The sequence below is a fragment of the Musa acuminata genome, chromosome BXJ1-9, assembly GCF_036884655.1.
Source record: "Musa acuminata AAA Group cultivar baxijiao chromosome BXJ1-9, Cavendish_Baxijiao_AAA, whole genome shotgun sequence".
Lineage (NCBI taxonomy): Eukaryota > Viridiplantae > Streptophyta > Magnoliopsida > Zingiberales > Musaceae > Musa > Musa acuminata.
Genome location: NC_088335.1, coordinates 42,361,988 through 42,386,762, shown reverse-complemented (window position 1 = coordinate 42,386,762; position 24,775 = coordinate 42,361,988). Strand labels below are relative to the sequence as shown.

General features: G+C 37.3%; 1 protein-coding gene across 12 annotated transcripts; it reads left to right on the top strand.

Annotated features, from left to right (window-relative positions):
- The first annotated feature begins 2,805 nt into the window (after positions 1 to 2,805).
- Positions 2,806 to 24,750, top strand: LOC135584667 (probable protein phosphatase 2C 67). Of its 12 annotated transcripts, none has more exons than XM_018818449.2 (14): positions 2,807 to 3,208; positions 3,396 to 3,585; positions 4,539 to 5,093; positions 12,907 to 13,173; positions 13,250 to 13,385; positions 14,248 to 14,356; positions 15,732 to 15,768; positions 17,029 to 17,073; positions 18,476 to 18,528; positions 19,935 to 20,099; positions 22,328 to 22,411; positions 23,114 to 23,203; positions 23,299 to 23,346; positions 24,317 to 24,750. In XM_018818449.2, the coding sequence occupies exons 4-14, from the start codon at positions 12,984 to 12,986 to the stop codon at positions 24,434 to 24,436; spliced, it is 1,077 nt and encodes a 358-aa protein (XP_018673994.1). In that variant the 5' UTR covers positions 2,807 to 3,208; positions 3,396 to 3,585; positions 4,539 to 5,093; positions 12,907 to 12,983; the 3' UTR covers positions 24,437 to 24,750. The 12 variants fall into 12 exon arrangements, 11 of the variants coding, with proteins under 11 accessions (XP_064939811.1, XP_018673994.1, XP_064939806.1 ...); XM_065083734.1 differs by having other exon boundaries at positions 3,388 to 3,585; XM_065083738.1 differs by having other exon boundaries at positions 3,370 to 3,585; positions 12,907 to 13,047; positions 13,253 to 13,385.
- The last annotated feature ends 25 nt before the right edge of the window (positions 24,751 to 24,775 follow it).

Here is a 24,775-nt window from a genome sequence, read left to right as displayed (position 1 = left end):
TCGTAGCCAATCCAATGTCCAAGTCATGTCTCAGCCAGTCCAATGCTTGAACCATGCATCACGGCCGGTCCGATGCCCGAGCTATGCCTTGCAACTATATGCCTTGCAGCTAGTTTGATGCCCGAGTAATTTTGCTCGACCAAACCTATGCCCGAGCAGTGTTGTTCGCCCAATCCTATGCTCGAGTAGTGTTGTTCGGTCAGCCCAATGCCCAAGTCACATTGCTTGGCCAGTCCTGTGCTCAGTGCCCGAGCAATGTTGCTCGGCCACTCTAGTGCCCCAATGCCCAAGCAGTGTGCTCGACCAAGTCAGTGCCCGAGTAGTATTGCTCGGCTAGTCATGTACCCGAGCAGTGTTGCTCGGTCAATCATATACCCAAATATTGTTGCTCGGCCAACCTAGTCCTCGAGTTATGTCGCTCGACTAGTCCAGCTCCCAAATAGAAGCTCTTAGTCAACCGATGACTGAACCACCAATCCTAATATGATAGTGGAACTAGCTAGCAAAAGGCACCAAGCCATTCCACGAGCCTCTCTTTGGGGGGGGGGGGGGGGGGGGGGGAGAGAAAGAATGATGAGGCATATTCTGGTACCACCCCCATGGCAACAGTCAGCAGCCACATCAGCGTAAAGCCTCAAGTATGATATGGTGCATTGCGTCGATGTGGCACCTAGGACTCAGATGGGACGATCGTCTGTTCCTGCGCTGTCTAAGGCCATACGCGTTGCATATCACAAAGCCGTTTTGGAAAGCTCTAAACAGTATCGTGTGGCGTGGATCCATGCAGGTCAGTCGACGCTCGCATAGGAAGAACAAACCGACCGTCCGAGTAGTCGGCCGCCATTAACAGATCATGTATGATCGACCCTCGTTCGCAGGTATAAAAGCCAATCCCCTGATCGACATCAGAAGGAGAACTTCGCACATTCAACTCACTCTTGTGCCACTTAACTCTAACTTAAGCTTCAGATGGGTCGAGTCGGAAAATCCCCCTCCCAACCTCGACCTGAGTGTAAGACGAAGAAGCAAGCGATGAGGCCCACGACTCACTCCAACCTGACGCTCTCTTCCACCACTCGAGTCTCTACGTGGGGTAATCTTGCACATCTGAGATCAGACCAAGCCGTGCTGACTCCTTGGCCACGGCGTAAGGGTTCACCAATACTAGGCGAAAAGAATTTATGGAAAGACCTCAAGTAGGCTTACCGTTCTCATGCTGGACCTCTTAACGTGGCAAGAAGGTGTAACACATCGAGCATCTGAAATGTCATACAATGATATTTGGGTGTGAAAAGCTATAATGTGCTTTATCAGGTAGGCAACGACGGGAGATAGAAAGTTCATTGAAATTAGTTCCTTTTAGATTTTATGGATGAATGGTGATCAACCCGAGGTGGTGTCATCGGGTGCTTCCTAACATGGAGGGAAAAGGATAGTGGAGGTAGAGTAGAAGGAGGAGAAAGAGATAGAGATGATTCATGAGTTAATATAAGGGATTGATTCGAATCAACTTGGCTGAATTAAGATATCTGATTGGACTAAATCTATTTATCAAACTTAAAATAATTTGATTCAAGAGTATTATCAAAATTTTAAATAAAAAATCAAATATGGGATATCATATGATAAAAAATTATTATTAATTTTTTTGATAAATTATTTATTTATTTTATTTAAAATTATAAGAAAAATACAGAGAGAATGGATGGATGAAGCGCTGACTTTTTTTTCTGAGGTTCATTCTCTTTGTTTTAGTGGCAGTGAAGCTTCCGTTGATGTCAATGAAAAGATGAAGCAAACACAGAATGACCACGAAACTTCTTTGTCTTTGGATGCCAACGACCATTAAATCGGATGCGTTCATGTAATGCGAAACGCTACGACATGAAAGCATGATCATCGGCCAGCAATTATCTCATCGTCACCAATCTCTGTCAGCCACCTGCAAAGGCAGCTCCACTACTCCCTTAGTCGAGCCGTAAATCGTAGCTTCAGTCGTGGTAGTACTTGGAAGGATAGCTGAAGCGAAATTTGCGGGCCATTTCGTGCCGTGTCCCACCACGTGCGACCCGCTCGTCCGCGCTCCACGAATCGGTACGCGACAACGGCCTGGCTGTCAAAGATCCTTATCCCTTCTCCCCCCACGTCACGACCGGGAACACAGCCCACCAAGTTGCCCGCGTCCGTCAACTGGGTTGCGACACGGCTGCACAGCATCAATCCTAAGATTCGTGCTGCCGCGACCACCCCAAAAACGGAAGCGAAGGTGGGCGGCTGTGGTCAGCACGACATGCTTCCGGAGATAAGATTCTGTCACCACCATCGCCCTCGTCCAAGACGCCATGAAAGAGAAGCTAAAGTCCAAACAAACTCGAGAACCACCAACACTGTGCTCGATGGAACCCAACCTTTGCTTGAGATCAAACTGGTGCCCACGTCAGACTCGATGACGATGATTCGGCTGCTAGCTTGCTCCCATCTCTCAGAGAACATGAACACCCTTCCCTAGCAGGAACAAAGGAGGGATTGAATACAAAGGGAGAAGGGAGGAAGATAGTGAGGGTTCTCAGTACCGGGACTTGTTACACCTTTCTTCTCGCCAAGTTGTATGCGTGCCATGTCCCTTACGCAAGCTTTAACACTGTTGTGTCACGCCCACGCCTCTAATGTCGTCTGATAATGATTCAATGAATGATGTAAGCATCTCATATTGAGCTTGTTGGCACACTGGTGCAAGATTAGGTAATTAAGAGTTGAAGAACACTCCTTTTGTTCTCGGTCATCCTATAAATAGGTGTGTGGGGGAGGTCTTCTTTGGTACTGGCAAGCCTCTTGAGCTCCACTTGTTCTTACCCTAGCTTTATTAGTACCCCATTCTTTTCTCTCTGTTGCTGGTAGGAAGGCAATGGAGGCGTTTTTGGTGATGCTGTTGACAGAAGATAGAGAGCACAGATGGTGACCTGCAAGCTCTTCTGCATCTCACTCCTTTGTGCTCTCTATGCTTCTGTCATCACCTTCAGCCCCTTGCCATGTCCACAGCACCAGTAAGCAGCTTGCTAATAGACTGTTCTATTGCATTTGTTTCAGCCCCAGAACTTTTAAGGACAGTCATCAGAGGCTACCAGAAGCTTATTAATTCCAGGTTTATGATGCTCAGATAATATCTGTGAGCACCCAAATGATGTGCTTTGGCTGCCTCCTGTTCAAGGTATGCTTGTTCTTTACATTAACTAGTTCTGCTCATGGATCTATTTTGCTGCATATGTCCTGTCAAAGCATGCTCTTAATTCATTGACAAAATAGTTTTATAGTCCCAGCTTTGCTGTGATAGCTAGGCATGAAACACCTCTGATTTGATTGCTTAATTAGGTTCATGTGAATCATAAGTCCAACAGGATGAAGGTGACTCAAAGTGTGTGTGTGAAAGAACTGGTAAGGAATCTGGAGCTGAGCACTTGAAGAAGACATGACAGTGACCAGGTCTTGGGAAGCAATTAGAGCTGATGGTGGAGTGTCCAACTTACATGATTCATTCACTAGGGATGCACTACCGCTGAACTAGCAATCATCTTCATGACCATAAATGTGAGATGTTACATGCATTCTAAAACAGACAAAGTAAGCTGCATCTTATCTTATTGTTGGATGCAATGCATGTAACTAGCAAGTGATAATTGCGTTTTAAGCCATTTGTCTGTTTCCTTTGTGCTGACAAAATAACACAGTAGTAGTATTAATATGGACTTCTACTTTATATTTTTAGCAAAATAGGTTATTGCAAAATTGGGTATCACTTGTTTGCTCTAGATAAATATTTTGGACGAACACATCACACACGTGTTATTATGTTGTTCATATAGCATGTAATTTTATTCTTGATAGAGAATATTACGGTGCCAATTATAATCCATCAGTTGATTACCACATATCCTCTTAGAACCACTTTAGATACCTACATACTATCTCGGATTTGTCTCGGATACCTCAGCTCCATAGTGATCACCCTATTAGACCGTCACGAGGGTAAGTTAGATAATTTTATGCCTTCAAATCAAGATCAAATCGTGCCGACTCCCGGTCGATAACATCAAAATAATAATAAGCCTTAAGGACATAATTCACTCTACGAGGGCATATAATTTTAGGATAATGAAATTACTAAAATGAAAAGTGACATGATTATTTTTATTCATTTTAGAGAAATAAAGATGTGATTCTTCACAATCACTTCTCTTCTCATGTCTAACAGGCGCTTTTACTGAATGTTGAGGACCTCCATGTATTTTTGGTTATATTGTGCATTGATTTGTAGTATAATGTTTCATATAATAATATACTTCAACATTATTCACATGTTGACATAAAATGGAATGTGTCATTATATTTATTCAATGAAAATTTAACATATTTGCTACAATTTCAAATTAATTCTATAAAAAATGATATGATTATTTTACTTTATTACATTAGATGAATCTTAAGAAATTTATGCGTCACTCACCAGCCTACTGATTCGAAGCATTTGTGGGCCCATGCAGGTCCCAGGCGTCTTATTAGCGAGTATTACAGTGGCTGAGCGGGTAACGGTCGAATAGCAATAGGTAGATAAACGTGTCTGTCATCGCGTGGTCTTGGGAGGCCTTACAACATGGTCTGATGGCGGGTCCCGCTTCTCCTCCATTAGAAGAAGAGAAGGTAAGTCAGTGGGTAACGTCGGAGAGGTAGAGAAATGTCTTTCACTGTGTGGGTTTGGCGGGCTAATGACGGCTCAAGACGCCTAAGAACGAGGTCCGACCGAGCCGGGTTCGAGCCACACTCTACCTCCGCCCTCTTAAACCTAAACGTCATCACGTCTCAAACCTGCCTAGTGATTCCAAGGATTGGTGGGCCCATGTGGGTCCCTGGCGTTTCTTATCCAAGAAGGAAAGGTAGCTGAGCGGGTAGGATAGAGATCTGGAAAAGGTTTGTTTTTGTTTGGATCAGCCCTTACCTAAACGAAGAAGGGAGACTGAAGCATCCCGAGAAGCGCCGACATCACCCCCATTTCCGAGCTTGGGCCGACTGTATCGCTTAATCACAGCAAGAATCCGGAGGTACACGCCTTGCTCGCGCTCTCCCTATCGCTGATCTTTAAGATTATTCGCGCTGTTTGATTTCTTGGGCGTAATACGGGGTTTCTTTCGCCGCGAAAAGAACGGCATTATTTGTTGTCAATGAAAAGTGCGGTAGAGGTTTGCTTTCATAGGATCAGGGGAAAAAAGGGCTCAAGATTGAGGAATCTTGAATTGTTTCAGCTGGAAATGGCTCGATTTCTTGAATATATATATGCATATACGGATATGTTGTCTCTCCCCCTCTCTCCACCCCCCCATCCCCCACCCACCCCCCTCCCCCCCGCCCCCTTTTTTTATTTGGATACTATAGGTATACATATTTTGTAGAGGTTGGGGATGAGTTTCTTGGATTAGCAATTGGTCTCTCGGACAAATCTTATTGGTAGATGCACCAATCTTCATCTGACACGTGGTATTCAGTCCGGAGACGGCCACCCTTCTGTCTACCCATATGGATAAGGGTCTAAGGTAGATGGTTGCAAGCTATCTGGACAAGGATCCAAGGCAGACAGTTACAAGCTATCTAACCCTTATCGCCCACATGGAAAAAAGCCACGGAAAGATTGTTAGAGGTGGTTGAGGGCTGTTTCTTTACATAATATTTTATAGAATAGTCTGTTCATCTATGACCATATATAAAAGCTCAGTTTTAGCGTAGTGGAAAAGGGAGGATCACTTTTCATCACTCACGATCACACACATTTATCTCGTGTTACTAACTTGGGCGTCGGAGTGATTGGGTCTGGAAACCTCTCTTGATCTTGATCTTTGTGCAAGTGACACTTGGTTTAACGTTTTCACGTCGAAGGCACCTTGGACAACCTTGCAAACATGAGCTTAGACCACATCGGACTGACTATGACGTTAACGACATCTTCCTGTAACATTTTTGGTACTAGAAGGAGGGCCTGATTTCGTAGAAACTCTCGCCCATCGATCTGCTCAATGAACACTTGAGTGAAGAGGCTTTGCCCCCGATTGACAATACTTTCACTCAGGGGGCACAATAGCCATCCTTTCCGCACATCGTTGCGTCCATCTTAGTGCAAACACCAATGTGGTACTAGCATCTATTTAATGATACAGGTCTCTCATCCCCAAGGAAGGTCTCAAGCCACCTACTCGTCCCTGTGAGGTATTTTTAAACCTCACTTAGCAGGTATAGACACTAGCAAGGATTATACAGGTTGTCGCTCTTCTTTTGCCCTAGTTAATCCAACAGATGGTGCCACCAACTCAACCACAGTCCTCGGCTCTACTACCATCGATATCCGTCGAGATTCCCTGACCCGACGTGGTGCCGACATCCTAAGAGTGCTTGAGGCCTACACAGTATATCCATTTTGATTCATCAACAACATTTCATTACATACAAAATATGCTTATACAACAATAACATAATAACCAACAAGACTTGCCCATAATTCTGAATAGCTATCCACTGCCTCAGCCCAAATCAAACATCTCAAAGAGTGACAAGCTGACCTGAAAGATTTATATAATAACGGAGTGAGCTAAAAACAGCTCCGCAAGTGACAAAGCATATTCAGAACAAAAGGAATGATTTCAAACAAGTAAGGTATCATAATGCAAGGCAGAATACAAGAATTCTCAAGGATACCACCTCATTAGATACAAAATCATATGTATCATGTCATTCAAAACATATTTGATTCATAACAAATGGAGCATAGAGTAATTGGAGCATATCAATAGCATACGAGATGTTCCGGAGCATATCAATGGCAAATAGGACATTTCAGAACATATCAGTTCATAGCAAATGGAGAACAGAGTAATTGAAGCATATCAATAGCGTATGAAATGTTCCGGAGCATATCAATGACATATGGAACATTTCGAAGCGTAACAATAACAGATGAAACAGATAGAAGGTGAAGTGGGATTCCAAACATAATATGGTCCATCCATTTCTGAATGACCACCAAACATAATCTAGAGCATCGCAGGCTCTAAGCACATACCCTTTGCCATTTCTGGCAAAGGTCCAAATAATCCCACAAACACCAGAGTACAAAAGGGTATTGTGAACAATAATTTGAGACAATAGCAGATGAAGCATTTCGGAGCATATCAATGGCGTATGAAATATTCCGGAGCATATCAATGACATGGAACATTTTGAAGCGTAACAATAACAGATGGAATATTTCGGAGCATATCAATGGGGTATGAAATGTTTCGGAGCATATCAATAACAAATGAAACATTTCAGAACATATCAATAACAAATACCAAACAGAAGTTCAAACGTCGTATTTGACGTTGCATTCATATCATTCTTATCCAAAGCATGTACAGAAACACATAACCAAAGCTCTGGATATCATATCAAACATACAGAAGGTGTAGTGGGACCACAGAGTAAAGGGGAAGCGTTGGACCAATGTTTGGAGGAGATATAGTGAGAGCTCCAAGAGTAAAGGGGAAGCGTTGGTCGCCCCCACCTCGGGTTAGTTATCGACACTCAAACAATCCAAGAGGAACCAATTCCAGTGAGCTTTTGTCTCTCGTGCTTGGAGGCATTTGACGGTAATATGTCGATCCAAAGGAGCACATTGCAGCCTTTTGCTCCCATATGTCGCTATATGGCACTCGGATGCACTAATGTGCCGCACCTTCCCGACCATGTTAAGAGGCTCAACACGAGAATGGCATGCTCGCTTGAAATCACTTTTTATTGGCCTTTTTACCTAGTTGGCAAGGGAGTTTGAACTTCACTTCATTGAGAACATATAGCCTTGGCCTTTAGCAGCAACAATCCTTAGGCTCGGGCAAGGGGAGGAAGAAACGCTTGCAGACTTTGTCGCATGGTTCATCAATGAGATCTGAGGCATAGTAAATGCCCATCCATCACTCATAATATAGACAGACCTTCATGATAGGACTGAGGCCCTTGACTCTTTCGGTCGTTGATAGAGAGATCATCGACGTTTGTACACGAGGCACTTCAAAGGGCCAATCAATATATTGTTGCATAGGCAATGGTCTCGGGTAAGTATGAGGCAAGTGGCACCTCGAAGGCTCGGCGTTTCCATCTCGGAGGCACCTTAGACAACCATATGCACATGGGTCTAGGCCATGTCGGGCTGACCAGGATGTCAATGACATCTTCCTGTAACAGTAAAAACTCTCTCTGAGTTGTTTTATGATATTTTTTTTCTTTAATAAGATTTTGTTACATCGATAAAATTCTTGGAATCCTATGTTTGATTATGTTTTAGGAATTTTCCCAAGAAAGAAATTTAAGATTTTTGGTATTAGCATCTCTGTTTTTCTTCTTTGTTATACATGATCAAAAACAAAAGAAACTTTTACATCCTTGCCATTAGTGGAAAGTGGACATTGTATTGATTTGACTATCATTTATTGATTTGCCATTAGTGGATAGTAAATGTTCCTTCATGAACACATTATTTATTGGAACAATATGTGCGTTAATGATATATTTGTTTTTGCCTTATCTTTTAAATTTGGAAAAGTATATAAAGTTTGATATGAATGATTTTTTATTGAAGAAATTTGTTTGTATGTATAAGCACTTAAGCAGTTTAAATAGCCATGATGTTTTCATTTTAGCTAAGAATATTTTGTGATTATAATCAATATAAGAGTGAAAAGTCATTTTTCACTAACATGTTTTCTAATTGCTTTTTTTTTGCACATTCGATGTCACATCCCATATCTATAAAAAGCCATAATTTTGTTATTCATAATTTACAGAAGACTCTTTTTTTATGTTTGAAATCATATCCTTGTCTTTACAACACTAAATACTTTTTAATTGAAAAAATCACATCTTCTTAGTAGGGCCATAAGTGACGAAAAAGTTTCTATCCAACCCTCATATATATTATAAAGTAGTAGGTTATTTTAAAAATAAATATAAAATAAAAACACATTAGCAACTACACAATGCTGGGGGCACTTCTATCCCTGACCGTGGAATTCAAACGATTGCACCACCCTCAGTTTGCCCCACTTGAATTCGAGGCTCAGTTAGTGGACTCAACGAAGGATTCCTTGCGAATTCAACTATAATAGATGGACCAATGTTTGGAGGAGATGTAGCGAGAGCTCCAAAAGTAAAGGGGAAGCGTTGGTCGCCCCCACCTCGGGTTAGTTATCGACACTCAAACAATCCAAGAGGAACCAATTCCAGTGAGCTTTTGTCTCTCGTGCTTGGAGGCATTTGACAGTAATATGTCGATCCAAAGGAGCACATTGCAGCCTTTTGCTCCCATATGTTGCTATATGGCACTCGGATGCACTAATGTGCCGCACCTTCCCGACCATGTTAAGAGGCTCAACACGAGAATGGTATGCTCGCTTGAAATCACTTTTTATTGGCCTTTTTACCTAGTTGGCAAGGGAGTTTGAACTTCACTTCATTGAGAACATATAGCCTTGGCCTTTAGCAGCAACAATCCTTAGGCTCGGGCAAGGGGAGGAAGAAACGCTTGCAGACTTTGTCGCATGGTTCATCAATGAGATCTGAGGCATAGTAAATGCCCATCCATCACTCATAATATAGACATACCTTCATGATAGGACTGAGGCCCTTGACTCTTTCGGTCGTTGATAGAGAGATCATCGACGTTTGTACACGAGGCACTTCAAAGGGCCAATCAATATATTGTTGCATAGGCAATGGTCTCGGGTAAGTATGAGGCAAGTGACACCTCGAAGGCTCGGCGTTTCCATCTCGGAGGCACCTTAGACAACCATATGCACATGGGTCTAGGCCACGTCGGGCTGACCAGGATGTCAATGACATCTTCCTGTAACAGTAAAAACTCTCTCTGAGTTGTTTTATGATATTTTTTTTCTTTAATAAGATTTTGTTACATCGATAAAATTCTTGGAATCCTATGTTTGATTATGTTTTAGGAATTTTCCCAAGAAAGAAATTTAAGATTTTTGGTATTAGCATCTCTGTTTTTCTTCTTTGTTATACATGATCAAAAACAAAAGAAACTTTTACATCCTTGCCATTAGTGGAAAGTGGACATTGTATTGATTTGACTATCATTTATTGATTTGCCATTAATGGATAGTAAATGTTCCTTCATGAACACATTATTTATTGGAACAATATGTGCGTTAATGATATATTTGTTTTTGCCTTATCTTTTAAATTTGGAAAAGTATATAAAGTTTGATATGAATGATTTTTTATTGAAGAAATTTGTTTCTATGTATAAGCACTTAAGCAGTTTAAATAGCCATGATGTTTTCTTTTTAGCTAAGAATATTTTGTGATTATAATCAATATAAGAGTGAAAAGTCATTTTTCACTAACATGTTTTCTAATTGCTTTTTTTTTGCACATTCGATGTCACATCCCATATCTATAAAAAGTCATAATTTTGTTATTCATAATTTACAGAAGACTCTTTTTTTATGTTTGAAATCATATCCTTGTCTTTACAACACTAAATACTTTTTAATTGAAAAAATCACATCTTCTTAGTAGGGCCATAAGTGACGAAAAAGTTTCTATCCAACCCTCATATATATTATAAAGTAGTAGGTTATTTTAAAAATAAATATAAAATAAAAACACATTAGCAACTACACAATGCTGGTAGGAACTTTCAAAAAATCATAAAAATAATCTTTAATATTCGTGAAATATATAAATGTCAATAATTTAATATGAAATGATAACATATCAATTTATTATAAAATTCATATATAAAAAATATGATAATTCTTATACAATAAACAAAATCATGCATCAGTTATTTACGACATATGTTAATGATATATATAATATCCAAACAACAAAGATGTTTATTTCACTCGATGGTAGACTCCTAACAGCGGCATACTCTACGGGATGGATTCATTCCAATAGTGGTTGGAGAGAACCTATATCGCACTCCCATCAACGGATAGAGTGGTATCCCTTAGCCACTTAAATGAGGACACGTTCCTCTCAACAATAGTTGGAGGAATCGTCTAATTGCCTCGTTTGATGGCCTATTGATCCTTTAAAGGAATCGTCCTACCTGCTCTCGACAGGGATACGTAATCAACATTGATAATTCATTTACATTCATCCATTCATTCATATATGCATCCATGAAGTAGTATGATAAAGTTTTACGAGAGATTATGCTCGATATATAATTTGTCAGACTATCTCCATTGGTGGCTCCACACTATGATGGACCTGTAGCTTTTTTTACAGATTATAATTTTAATATGGACCACTTAGTATAGTTACATATACTACATAGTAACAATCATATCAATATCATCAATTTAATCTAAAAAAAGTGAGAAAACCAATAATCATTTTAAAATGACACCTTCAGATCAAATTTTTAAGTTCATCAAATCATAAAGACATGAGGCATTAATATCTCAATAATCCTCAATCAACTAGATCCCTGATTGGAATAACTCAATTAACTTGAACCAAACTCAATTCAATTAAGATCTAACGGAACCAACCGTAAATCCTTGTGGAATCAATCTGGAATCATTCTAGGCTAGTTTAATTTAGACTTGATTGATTTTAATTAGGTCAAGTAGGCTTGAACTAAGTCAAGTTAGTTTAGAATCATCCTGAATTGGCTTGAACCGATTAAACCTGTCTGGTTCAATCAACTAACGAGCTCAAACTAATAAAGAGAGAGAAAAATGAACTATATCGTATAGTGCAGTCTTGGACGGGTCATGTGCGTCATATATACCTGATTACCTGTCCCAAGTTACTTGGCCACATGGGTTGCATTATATCTAGCTACATGGGCCGGGTCATGCCTGGCCATATAGGGTGGGTTCTGTTTGGCCACATGGGTTGGGTCTTGCCTAACCACATGGGCTAGACCATATTTGTTTACATGGGCTGAGTTGTACTGGGTCACATGGGCTGGGTCACGTTTGGCCATGTAGGCTGGTTTAGCCAATTAATTTAACTCGGGTCAGACTCCAATTTGATCATTCTTATTAAATTATATTTTAATATTTTTAAAAATACTTTAAAAAATTAAAAAATAATAATTAACCTCAAATCATTATTTTTCATAAATTAACTTATTTAGATTCATGATTTTAAATTTAAACTAATTAATATCAAAGATTTTAAAATATGAGTAAAAGCTAGTAACAAAAAAATAAAGAATCCCCCCTCTCCTCGGAGAATCCACTCCTAAATCCTTCTACTGCCAAGCTTGGTAGGAATAAGGAAGGAGGAACTTTCTTTATATAGGAGAAGATAAGCTATCCCCAAAAAGATAAGTAATAATTTAATTTTTATTTTTAATTTATTTTTATTTTGCTTTCACATACAAAGATAGAATTGTAATATTTATTTCTTATGGTTCACACACAAAAATAGAATTTGAATCATTTACTTTTTAAAAATCACATCACTCATTAGGAAATAAATCAAACAATAATTAATTGATTGACATAATTTCTAACTTGTCAACATTATTGAGGATATCAAATTTAATCATTTCCTTAATTATACTACACAAACAAGGAAGTTAATAATTTAAATAAAGCAACATATTATTTATGGTAATTTGATATATGTGAGGGAGAATAAAATAATTGGTGATTACATTCGACGTAATTGCTTTTGATTAAAATATATATTTGTATGCATAAGCGATTTAAATAACCATGATGTTTCTTTTTAAGCAAGTATGATTTTATGGTTGTAATCAATAGAAGATTGAAAAATCATTTTCTTTAGCATGTTTTTTCGTTGCTTTTCATGTACAATTTGGATATGTGATATTTACTTGTTCAGGTACTTGTCTCGTGTTCTGAGGCTTTAAGTCATTGCTGCTGCAGTCATAGTCTTTTCTTAAGGATATTTAGGTCAATATGGCTGATCATAAACGTGGGGCAAACTTCAATGATGATGATCCAATTACAAAGAGGTCCAAAGGTATTGATGTTGACACAGGTGTAGAAAATAAAAGCGTTAATGGAGATTGCAGTGTGTCAGTAAACAATCAGTCAGTTTCTGATGAAATGAACGGCACAAAAGAGAGTAATTTTGATGACAAGCTCTGTAAGGACTGCAAGAACTTTTGTCAAGGACTTATAACTGATAAACTCATCAGAATTTACATCTTCATGCACTTCAGCAGACACACCACATCAGGCTAGCATGGTAACCTGTATTGAAGCTGATGCAGCAGAAGACAAAGGATCGAGGCACACAATGGAGGATGCTTCGGTAGTCCTTTTAGATGCAAGCTTGGAATCTCCTGGAAAATTGAGGTACTTAACAGTTATGTCTTCATCTTTGTGACTAGCTATTATATAAACCACTTCAACCAGTTTTATGCCTGAATTCATTCTGATGCATGGCAGAGTTGAAATTAACTTTTTAAAGCTCATGAAACTTGTGCTACGTTACTATCTTCAGTGTTTATCCAAGATGTATATACTGCTGTGTGCAGTTTGTAATTGCTTAGCTAAGCCAGGTAGTTTTGAATAAATATCTTGCATCATATTTTTCATCTGGATACTTTCTCGAAAAGATTTTTTTTCATTTTTCTTGTGTTTTTCAGATGTAGTAACAACTCATGACAAATGTTTTTCTTTGTCATATGAGAACTTGTCATATTCAAGAAAAACCTTTTTCAAGCTGCTGTCTTATACTGAAGATTTAATAGTTCATCATATGTATGCTCATTCTCTTTGCAACGAGTTGATTGAAATAAGTGGATGAAACTCCTAATGTTTGTTTACTTAGCTTAGCATCATTAGAAACTTAACCAGATTATACATCTCACAGTTCATAATCATATCTGAAGATTCTGTACATCTTTTTTCTGGAAAAGAATTTATGTATCTGTAGTTTCATAGAGAATGTACTATGTGATCATGTTATTTATATGTATGTTGTTTAATCTTGGTACTTCTAATTGTATGCTGTAATGACTATATAGGCTGAATTTTATCTCTGTGCTAGTCATTATATGTATCTAATTCTAGAGAACAGCCCATGACTATGCACACAATGATGGCCCATGACGTGCAGTGTCTTTTTGTCCTGCTTAGAAGATGATAATTTCTTTTTCTGTCTCTGTTTCATATTAAAATTTGGAAATTTATCTGAGCTCTGTCTGTACCACAGATGTGCACATTTTGCAGTTTATGATGGGCATGGTGGTCGCTTGGCTGCTGAATATGCACAGAAGCATTTACATGCAAATGTTCTTGCAGCAGGGTTACCACGTGAGTTGGTGTGTCTGCTTGGTCTGTGTTAACTGATTTTTTGATAAAATGTAATTTGTTGATAAATTTTTTCTTTTCTGTTAGAAATTTAATTGTTACCAGTTCTTGAATGCTATACTGTGATAACAGGAAGTAAGATGTTCTCAACTGATGTCTTACGGTATGCGGAACGGACTTTGTTCCCGTTGCCAATATAAGCTTTTATTGTACCTATGAAAAATAAGTAATGTGAAGTTCATGCATGAGCCTGCTAATACTTTCTGTATGCTGTGAATGTACTTATTTTGGGTAAATTTAGTCGCTCTTTAAGCATATATTAGGTTTGCATGGCTAATTATAATCAACATGTTATTGGAAATCAAAAGAAAAATTATTGAAATTTGTGATTGAGAATGGCCAGTCTATTGGAGATTAGGTGTGGACTGTCTCAGACCAGGCAATCAGGTTCAGGAGTTGGCAACTCAAAGAATCTTAAGCATTAATATATTTACTTAAATGAGGGAGAAATTTTTTTTCACAAAAGTAAGTTATTTTTGTTGACAATCTTCTTTCTTTTCCTCGTATCTTTTTCCCTCTTCCAAGACAGTGGACTCCTACACTCCAGGAAGATCCACAGTCCACCTGTTAATCTTCGGCTATCAATTGTTGTTGATGGAATTTTGGTCTCAGATCTGTCACTGTTGAGAAGTCATCGATATCTGTGACTCTGTCAAGAAGACACCCATAGATGGGAAAAAGTAATGATTTGCAGTTGCTAATCTCTGGCTATCAATGGGCCTAGCCAGTTTCTTCTGTGTTCTGATTATAAACTTGGGTCTGCTCTACCCTGGGCATCAGGATATGGTCATTGGTTTGTATTGAACCCAATGTGGATCAGCTGTTTTGATATCATGATCATATCTAAGTTGCTTTGTGAATCTTATATTCAATGTACATATTTTGCAGATAAAGTTATAATATAATTCTTCTTAGGTTTCGGGTAGGTGGCATTTCTAGTGTTGCTGCAGATGATAAGCAGCTAGATTTGATAATTTCTTTTTCTGAATTTGTATCTTGTTTTATTTCATAGCCAACCTGGGAATATAATTTCTTAGGCTTATAGATTTTACAATACAAAACTCAGAATTATTCCTTTTGTTGACATTATTTACCTTTTCCTAGACATTGATTCTTAGGTTGCAGGTAGAAGCATTTTTAGCATTGTTGCATATGGTTATACGCTGTTTCAATTAACCAAGCTTTAGATCTTACACTCTAGTGGAACTAGTTCTTCTGTTTTTTCTTTTTAAATTGACTTCGTTAAATTATATGTATGGAATGCATTATATATTCTGCTCATGTTCTGATTTTTATTCTCCATCTATCTCATTTTTAATGTTGCAGATGGATATCAAGGCAGCCAAAAAGGCTATCTTTGAAGGTACCTTATATTCTTAATGTTGAGATGCCTATTGGGCTTAAATGTGAATAGGGTGTTGTTCTATATGAAGTGTTACAAAGTTGGAAGATCAGCTTCTCTTTGTTATTTATTCCCAAATGATATTATGTGGTATGTTTTTCATGGATGAAAAGATATTTGCTTTTATTAGTCTCTTATTGGGAATGATGTTACTGGAGAACTTTTCTTTCAAAGAAACTTTGATCTAAGTAGTTGTTGACAATCGTGCATGACAATTATCAAAGGTCTATGTGGTATCTAGAAATTGAGTTTTTTCTTCAAATAATATTCTCTCTCTCTCTCTTTCTTTGGGAGGGTTGGTCAGTTATGGTTGTGGGTTCTCTTATAGTTGAAAATTATAAACTTTGAATGGTAAACAAAAATATTACTTTTTGTCTTGATTTTTGAACGGTTAGAAGTATATATGATCAGGCCCTAGCTAGAAGCATATATGATTTGAAGAAAACTCTTTGCCGAAAAAAAGTTGCTAATAGGCTTCCTTTTATTATTGTTTAAATCATTGTATCTAGTATAATTGCTGTAGGTGTTGTCCTGATTCATTCACCATTAACTTAATTAACTGGTGTGTGATAGTAATACTTCAGAGTTCAGAGTTCAGATTATCTTGATGATTCACGTATCAAAGTTTTAAATCTCAGTTTAATACTAATTTCAATAATCTACTGGACTGATAATACTGACCCATACTGCCTGGTGTTAGCTGACAAAATACAATAACAACAATAAAGCTGTAAGTCCCAATTATTTGAGGTTGGCTATATGGATCTTTTATTTCCATTGAGATCAATAAAAAATTATATATTTAGTTAAGTTCAGAGTACTTAAATCCTTATTTATAGCTTTTATTAAGGTCTTTTTATGTCTTCCTTTATCTCTCTTCGTACGACTAACATTTATTATTTCGCATCTTCTGACTATCGCATCTAGAGGTTTTCTTAGTATATGCTTGTATCATCTTAAATGATTTTATCTTATCTTATCCTCTATCGAAGCAATACCTAATTATTCATGTATAAGACTATTTTTTTTATCAGCTGAAAAAATATTTTTAAAAATACCGATCAGTACCGGAGCATATGAAAACTTATGACACTGACCTATATCTGAAACCATGCATGAATAAATATATATATCTTGCTACTTTTTTGTGAAAAACCATGTTAAGGAAGACTGCCCTTGGCTCACTGTAGTCACTTACATTTATGTGTTTTTAACCATCAGGTTTTCGGAGGACTGATGAATCGTTACTTCAAGAAAGTGCTAAAGGTACAGACAAAATCTACTTCAATACACAGATTTTTCATATGTAGTCTTCCTGACACACTGTTACTGTGTCAAATGAAGCAGTATATATTTACCCTTGTTTTAGAGAACCATCTATGCTGATGCTATTGCATAGTGATCAGCCAAGACAATCATCAATGATACATAGGTAAAATGTGTCTTCAGAGAGAGCCCTTGAGGAAGATGATGGGGATCAACATGCTCCAACCAGGATGTGGTCTTCTTGAGTGGAAGTCCTATGATTAAAATCTACAAGTGAACTGTATAGTTCCATTGGTAGATTGATCACCATGAGTAACCTGCCCAAATGTTTCTCCTCATGTCAAGTTTGTTAATAGTAGTTCATTATCATCTCATTAATTTGTCTATAACTTTATACACACATGAAAGCATGTAATTGACACATGAAGCTATAGATGGTGGGATCTCTCAGTCTCATCTTGGAACATCATCTCTGGTCCTCGTTTAATAATTTAAGGGTCTTTTAAAAGAATATAATCTTAACAAGATCGGGCACGTGCTGATTTGATCACTTCTGATAGGCCATAAGTTCAGTTTTGTGCATAAGACTGATTTTATCATCTGTTGCATTTCGAATGCCTCATGTGGGTGTCACATGCGACAGGTGTTGTATACTGTCCACTGTCAACCGAAAATTTATGCAAGATGGCTCATATTTGTATACTCCCTTTGCTCTTTCCTTTTAATGTCCACTATCTAACCTAATCTTGAACTTCAGGTTTACTGTTCAAAATCATATGCTTGTTTTTGTAGTATTTTTTGATCAGTAGCATGATTACCCCACACTAATCTTAGTTCCTAGTTTATAGGTACACTTGCATTGGAACTTTTTTCTTATCTATAAAATTGTTAGCCAATCAAGAGTCAATTTGGTTTCTTATTGACTATTGACAAGGCATTATATCATGTTACATTCCTTATGATTATCAGAAAGGTGTTCTTTTAATATAATGAAGCATTATTCATAAATATCCAAAGAGACAGTCGTGTATGTAATCCACTGCAATGTGAGATCTTGAGAGGGTCAGATATGTGCAGCTTATATACGAGGACAGTGCATATTCTCGGTACTCAGGAAGCAACGTAGTATCTTTCGTGAGGTTGCATCATCTCCCTCTGTGTAACATTTAGTTTCTTCTTATGGTGCACGAAATACTAACGGCTGTTTCCATTTAATTTAGATATTGATTTTTGAAATTGTTTATACTTTATAGCATTATTACATATCTAAGAATATACAGTAGCAGTTCCTAGTCATCTAAGAATGGTTAAGATTTGAACCAGGATAATTATTTGTTCTCTTTTTTGAAAAAATTTTGGATGAATTTCACCTGATCCGACTTATATTCTAAAATCTTTTCAGGGAACTGGCAAGATGGTGCAACTGCTGTTTGTGTTTGGGTTTTGGGGGAAATGGTTAGTTCTTTTTGCTTAAATTTTATCAGTTGGTTGTGCACCAGCTTTATGGTGTACCCAATAACATGAATGTCTGTTCAAGGTGTTTTCCACCATAGGCTCTCTGAGAGCTTTTCTTACTAGAAATTATAAAGTTGTTAATCTACAACCCATTGCATGTGCATAAAACTCGATGTTCACAGTGAAGGTTCAGAAGCAAGTGACTGCATAGATTTATATGCAACAGAATTACAAAGATAAATTGTTTCCTTAATTTTCTTTCATACATAGCAATGCAGTTATACAATTTAGTAGATGCAAAATATGATTTTCATATAGGGGTATAAGGTTGATATTAAGACATGTGAAAATTTTGGCTGAAACCAGATTATGCAGCTGACAAAGCAACACAATCAATATTCATATGCCACTCTGTAATGCATTTATACCACATTAATTGCATAGTTATTTCGCTGATGCTTGCCAATGTAGCTGAATTGAGATTTATATGGACCCATGTGGTGTTCAATGCGAAAATGTCATGCCTTGTGCTTCTTTGTTCTGCCAGTTTGTATAAACTACAATCCATGTTTGAATATCCCTAATGGTAGTTCTTGCACATTGCAAGTCCCATGGTGGTTTTGAAGGAATATTGTTTATTCTGAGTTTGTTGTTGATAATTACAAAAAATTGACTTACAAAAGGCTAGTTATAAATACTGTCTTTTCAATATAGTATGTCTTTTTTGCCAAACATTTTGTTTTGATGGTCAGCAGCTATATTTATACCTTTTCTAGCTTTCTGTAAGGAAATGAGAAAATTTTGCAATAAAGTAACCCCTGTACTAATGTAGTGTTGTTTGAAATTGTACAACATGGTTTACAACATTGATTGAATTGGTGGATGTTGACTGGTATTCCCAGTTCACCAAACATCAGTTAGGGAAGCCAAAGCTTGGCACCATTTGGTATGTTGTTGTTTATTATTTTTTTAGGTAGCTCCATAACTATTTTCTTCTTACTGACTAGGCTTTTCAGATTTGATTTTGCCTTGCTCAGTGAAGTATATATCTTCTAGATGACATTTGTTATATTACTGCTGTAGATACTGGGAGTCGAATGACAATTTAAATTTTATATATAATCTGAACAAGGACACTGTTTTCTGCTGTTGCGTTTGGTGGTCGACATAAACACTCTTCTATACAAGAATACATCTCACTGTGAGAGGATGTTTTTTTTTTAAGCCAGAATTCAGTTTTTTACTTATATCTACAAGCTCGAATTTGCGTGACAATTTTTATCTGGAAATGCATATATTCATGGCACAAAAATGATGAAATAGCAAATGCAGCATAAGTTCCCTAACCTTTATGCACGATGTCAACCAGAACTTTTCTTTCTAGTCATGAATTGCTATTCATCCAGGTGTTAGTTGCTAATATTGGAGATGCTAAAGCTGTATTAGCACGTTCACCTAGTGTGGAGGGGTCACAAACTCTTTCAGATGAAAGAGGATCTCCATTGAAAGCTATCGTTGTGACGAGGGAACACAAAGCTATCTATCCACAAGAACGTGCCCGCATCCAAAAGGTAAGAAAACCTTTATGTCCTGCATAGAAGTTTGTTTCATGCTTGTCTTGTAGTGAATCTGTGCACTCAATGTCATTTCTTTGGCAACTACCATTTTTTATGTCCATCCTCTTTAATATATTTGAATTTCGGTGCATTAGCATTTGCAACAGATGATTGTACTATCAGTCTACGGAAGCAACAGCCAAATTAGTGTCCATTTAAATATGTATGGAACTCTTGACATCTGTATGATCATTTACTGAAAAATATTTGTTGAAGATGTGTTTAGATGCTTAATTTTTCTAGAGTTACTTTAAGTTGATTCATAAATTTACATTTATGATGCTAAATTGCTTAATTCCTTTAATCATATCTAGAGTTCTTATATGCAGATATTGTTTTTTTAATAAACAAAACTATTCTTGTGATCCTAAATACATGTCACACATTAAGTTTGATACTTCTTTTTTGATACATAAATTCTTACATTTTTGTTGAATCATTAAATTCTCCTTGTTCTTCTGTCACCTGAAGCAACTTGCTAATCATTTTTAGGTATAATAAAGATATAGCATAATTTGTTCATTTGTTAATGCTTATGACACAATAAGGCTTGTTGATAATTATGTCTATAATGATGGTATCTTATTTTTTAATTGAATAATATTTTCCTTTTAACTCATTGTCTTTGGGTACCGAACAGTCAAATGAGTGATTGAAATCATTGTTTTTGGGTAGCTACAGAAAATACTTTCCTGTCATCTATTTTGGTGGTTTTTATACTTGTAATTTAAAGGTGACCCTTTGCCAATTATTTCTCATATGCTAAATGCATGATTGCATATGTTCCATTTTTGATTTTATCAAACTCCTGTATTCTGTAGAAACTGGCTCCTATCTTCCTTGTTTACAATGAAGTTGTGGCTAAGAATTAATTATCTTATTTAATGACCATCTGAAATTTTTGCAACACTTCCTTGACTATAGCAAAATGTTTATTGCTGTATCCTTGTTTGTGCTGCTACACTTCTTTCCTTGGTTCTCTTTGCTATATGATAACTTCCATCATGAAGTGCTTCTACAAGATATTTCTATGTAAAAAGTGATACTCTTGTAATCCCCTACAAGTCCTATTCTGTTTTTTGACCACGTCTTAAGATTCTCTTCTGCCAGCATTGCTTCTCAATGGTATATCCATATCTTTCTGTTCTATAAACAAAAATTTCATTTTGCACTATGGTCTAAAAGATAAATGTTAACCTCATCTTTTTATGGTTTAACATATCATCAGTGTTGCTCAGTAGGGGCTAGTATTTACCAGCACAACAACCAATTGGACAATTTCTTCTGGTTTGATCTGGAATGGGTTGTACATTTGGTTAACTCAATACAAAGCTTAATGGATAACAAGTAGATCAGTAATGAATGGAACCAGGGTAAGCCTATTGCTCGGTACCAGTATTTTTTTTTTAATTTATGGTAATTGTTATGGAACTGTCTTTTTCTCTTTTCCTCTGCCCTCTTCTCTCATTGCTATGTTACTGTCACTGCCTCCTGACGCGGTCGCTGCCTCCTCCTATCAGTACGTGATGCCACCTCTGCCTCTTCCTTTTCCGTGTCTGTCTTCTCCTCCTGCTCCTACGCGCTTCTCTCACTCTCTTTCATTTCTCACTTCCTCTCTAAGATCCATGTCGGTCCGGGATGTACTGGCACATGGTATCCCCAACTATACGGGTACCATACTGGTCTGAGCAAATGTTACTATTAGTACTAGACTGAGATTTGATCTTATCGTCTTGGTGTGGTTTCTTTGGGTAAACCAGTCATTGATTAATTCAACTTTAGGGTATCTAGAGTAATATAAATGGATGATTGAAGTTTTTATAATAAACATAGCTTGTATCACCCAGCAGGTTTCTGTAATGATGTATATGGAAGTAGTGACAACTTCTGCTGTATGGTAAACATTCCATAACTGGTGCAAGAAGCATCATCAAGGATCTGCATGTGTATTTGTATAATTGCATCATGCAGGCAGTCCTGTTGGTAAGATGACTGGAGAAGTTCAGTTTCCTGTCGAAGACATAGTTCTGACCATGTATCTCGGATTGTAACTTCTTGAATTTTCTGATCTCTAATTTCTTTTGGATCTGAATTTCTTGTTCGATCTTAATTTGACTTTTCTAGAATATGCTACTATTTATGTTGGTGGTAACTTAAAATGACATAGTTTCTTGTTTATGTAGGCTGGAGGTTCTGTGGGTTCAAATGGACGATTGCAGGGACGGCTAGAGGTTTCTAGAGCATTTGGGGATCGCCAATTTAAAAAGGTTGTGTAATGTAAAATTTTTAAATGTTTTTGGGTCTGAAGGTTCCTTTATGACATTGAATTAATTCTTGACATTCATGGCTCGCAAACATTTACCATATGTCACAAGACAATCAGGCTTCACCAGACTGTTTGCTTAAGTTGTTTTTGACCCACATGGAAAAGCCATTAGTACTGTAGTTTAACAAAAACTTCCTAATATAAGAGTGAGAGACATTGATTTTCTGTTTAATCTGGTAGCATTCCTTCTATTTATAGTACTTTTGTCTTATGCTGTTCATTTTCTGACATGAATTCTCTTAGATTTTGGTTTACTTCTTTAGTTTCCTCGTAATGGATCAAAAGTATGTGTTTTTGTAAAATATTGATAGCTCAGCCTTCTATGACTTGGTTTGCAAGATCGTGCAATTGATTTTTCACCAACTTAAGGTAATGACCTATTTTAATCAGTAGTGAAAACCTTAGTGATGGCTTTTGAGGCATTGGATCTGGCATCAATTTAGCATGGTTCTAGTCCTGTGAACCTCATTTCCCACATGTAATGCTCAGTATTTGTGGTTTCTCACCCCTATTTTGATCGACTGGCAGAAAAGATCTCCAGAGGAAATAGATTCCTCCTCTCTAGTTAGTCGTCTGATGTGAGTGTAGTGCATCAAGTGTGCCGTCCATGATTAACTGATGCATCCAAATCAATGGCATGCAGTTTGGAGTTATTTCATCCCCTGATGTTCATTCTTTTGAGCTTACAGAAAGAGAGCACTTCATGATCCTTGGTTGTGATGGCTTGTGGGGGGTATGTAGTGTCTGAAATCCTCATTTATCAGTTAGACTTATTTTCCTATAATGTATGATGTGCAGCCATATTTTACATTTGAATTGCTAAAACAGGTTTTTGGGCCTAGTGATGCTGTTGATTTCGTTCAAAAGCAGTTAAAGGTAAATACTGCACATACTTTGATTCCTTTTATGGCTTCTTGTGCTTCTTTGATAATCATGGGCAGTTCCAAATACTCTTGTCATTCTTCACCACAATTGTCAAATAAACTATTTTTTATTGAGATCATAGTGGGGATGGAAATATACCTTCTGAACCTAGAAAAAAAACCAAAATATCATGTTTGGTTTGCTTTAGCCTGGTTTCTTTTGATTGATGAATTTAGTTCAATTTGATGATATGGGATCCGAACAACTTCTAGTTTAATTTTTGATCTGGCTTTTCTTTATATTTTGGCAGCGAAAGAACCACAAAATACTAAACTGAACTGCTTAGATACTACATAATGGTATGTTTAATCATAAAGTTAGTTTGTTTTCCATGTAAATTTGGTTCAGTTCCATTCGGAATCTGCAAATCGAACCAGGAACTGTAGGGTATCTGATCGTAGTTCATTTTTACAATGCATCATGCACTCCGAATATATATGTCCTGTCTTTGTCCCCTGCTAATGTGGTAAATTTCTTTTTTTAAGATCATTCAGTACAATAATGTTCCGACGTCCAAGATACCATAGATCAAAGCTTCAACTGAAACATAAAGCTTTTCCAATTTTTATGGATCATTTGATAAGATAAATTTAGCTCCTGAGCTTCAACTTCACATTGTGCAGAAGATGACTTTCGAGTGCTGGTCAATCTTAAATAAGTTAATAATTAGGATTTTAAAAATTCATAGTATATTCCTGCTCTTCCATTTAGTTGAGTATATTAGTATAAGACATTTATGGGTATTTTCTGTAAGAATATATGTAATGATGGAATTACTGATAATGGAATATATTAGTATAACACGTTTGTTGGTCTTCCCAATCTTTGCTAGCCGGTGTCATTCTACTTTGAGCCCATAAATAAAAGTTCATTGCTCATTCAACTTTAACCGATGGCGTTTGTTTAACATTGTGTATTGCAGGAGACATCATCTGCTACTACTGCTGCCCGTCGCCTCGTGAGGGAAGCCATTCGTGAAAGACGCTGCAAGGATAACTGCACGGCCATAGTCATCATGTTCAAGCATGAGCGTCATTCATGAATACATACATCCATTTGATGGCTGAATATTGTGAACACTCCCCATTGTACTGTTCATTTTTATGTTCTTGTCCTGGGGATTTGTAGCCTTCATGAGGCTCTATAGTGGCATGCACTGTGTCTGAGCTATCACATGCCCTCCTGTATTCCAGAATGATAGTTGGAAAATTGATATACCCAAAATCAGAATGTATTACCTCAAGCATCCATCTTTCATGATGACATTGTTGACAAGCTCCTTCAATTTGTCTACACAAAATGCTCTGAAACATCTCCTCTTTTGATGTATATGACAAAGGGTCTTTTTGTTCACCAGATTGATGAATCATGCATATATTGG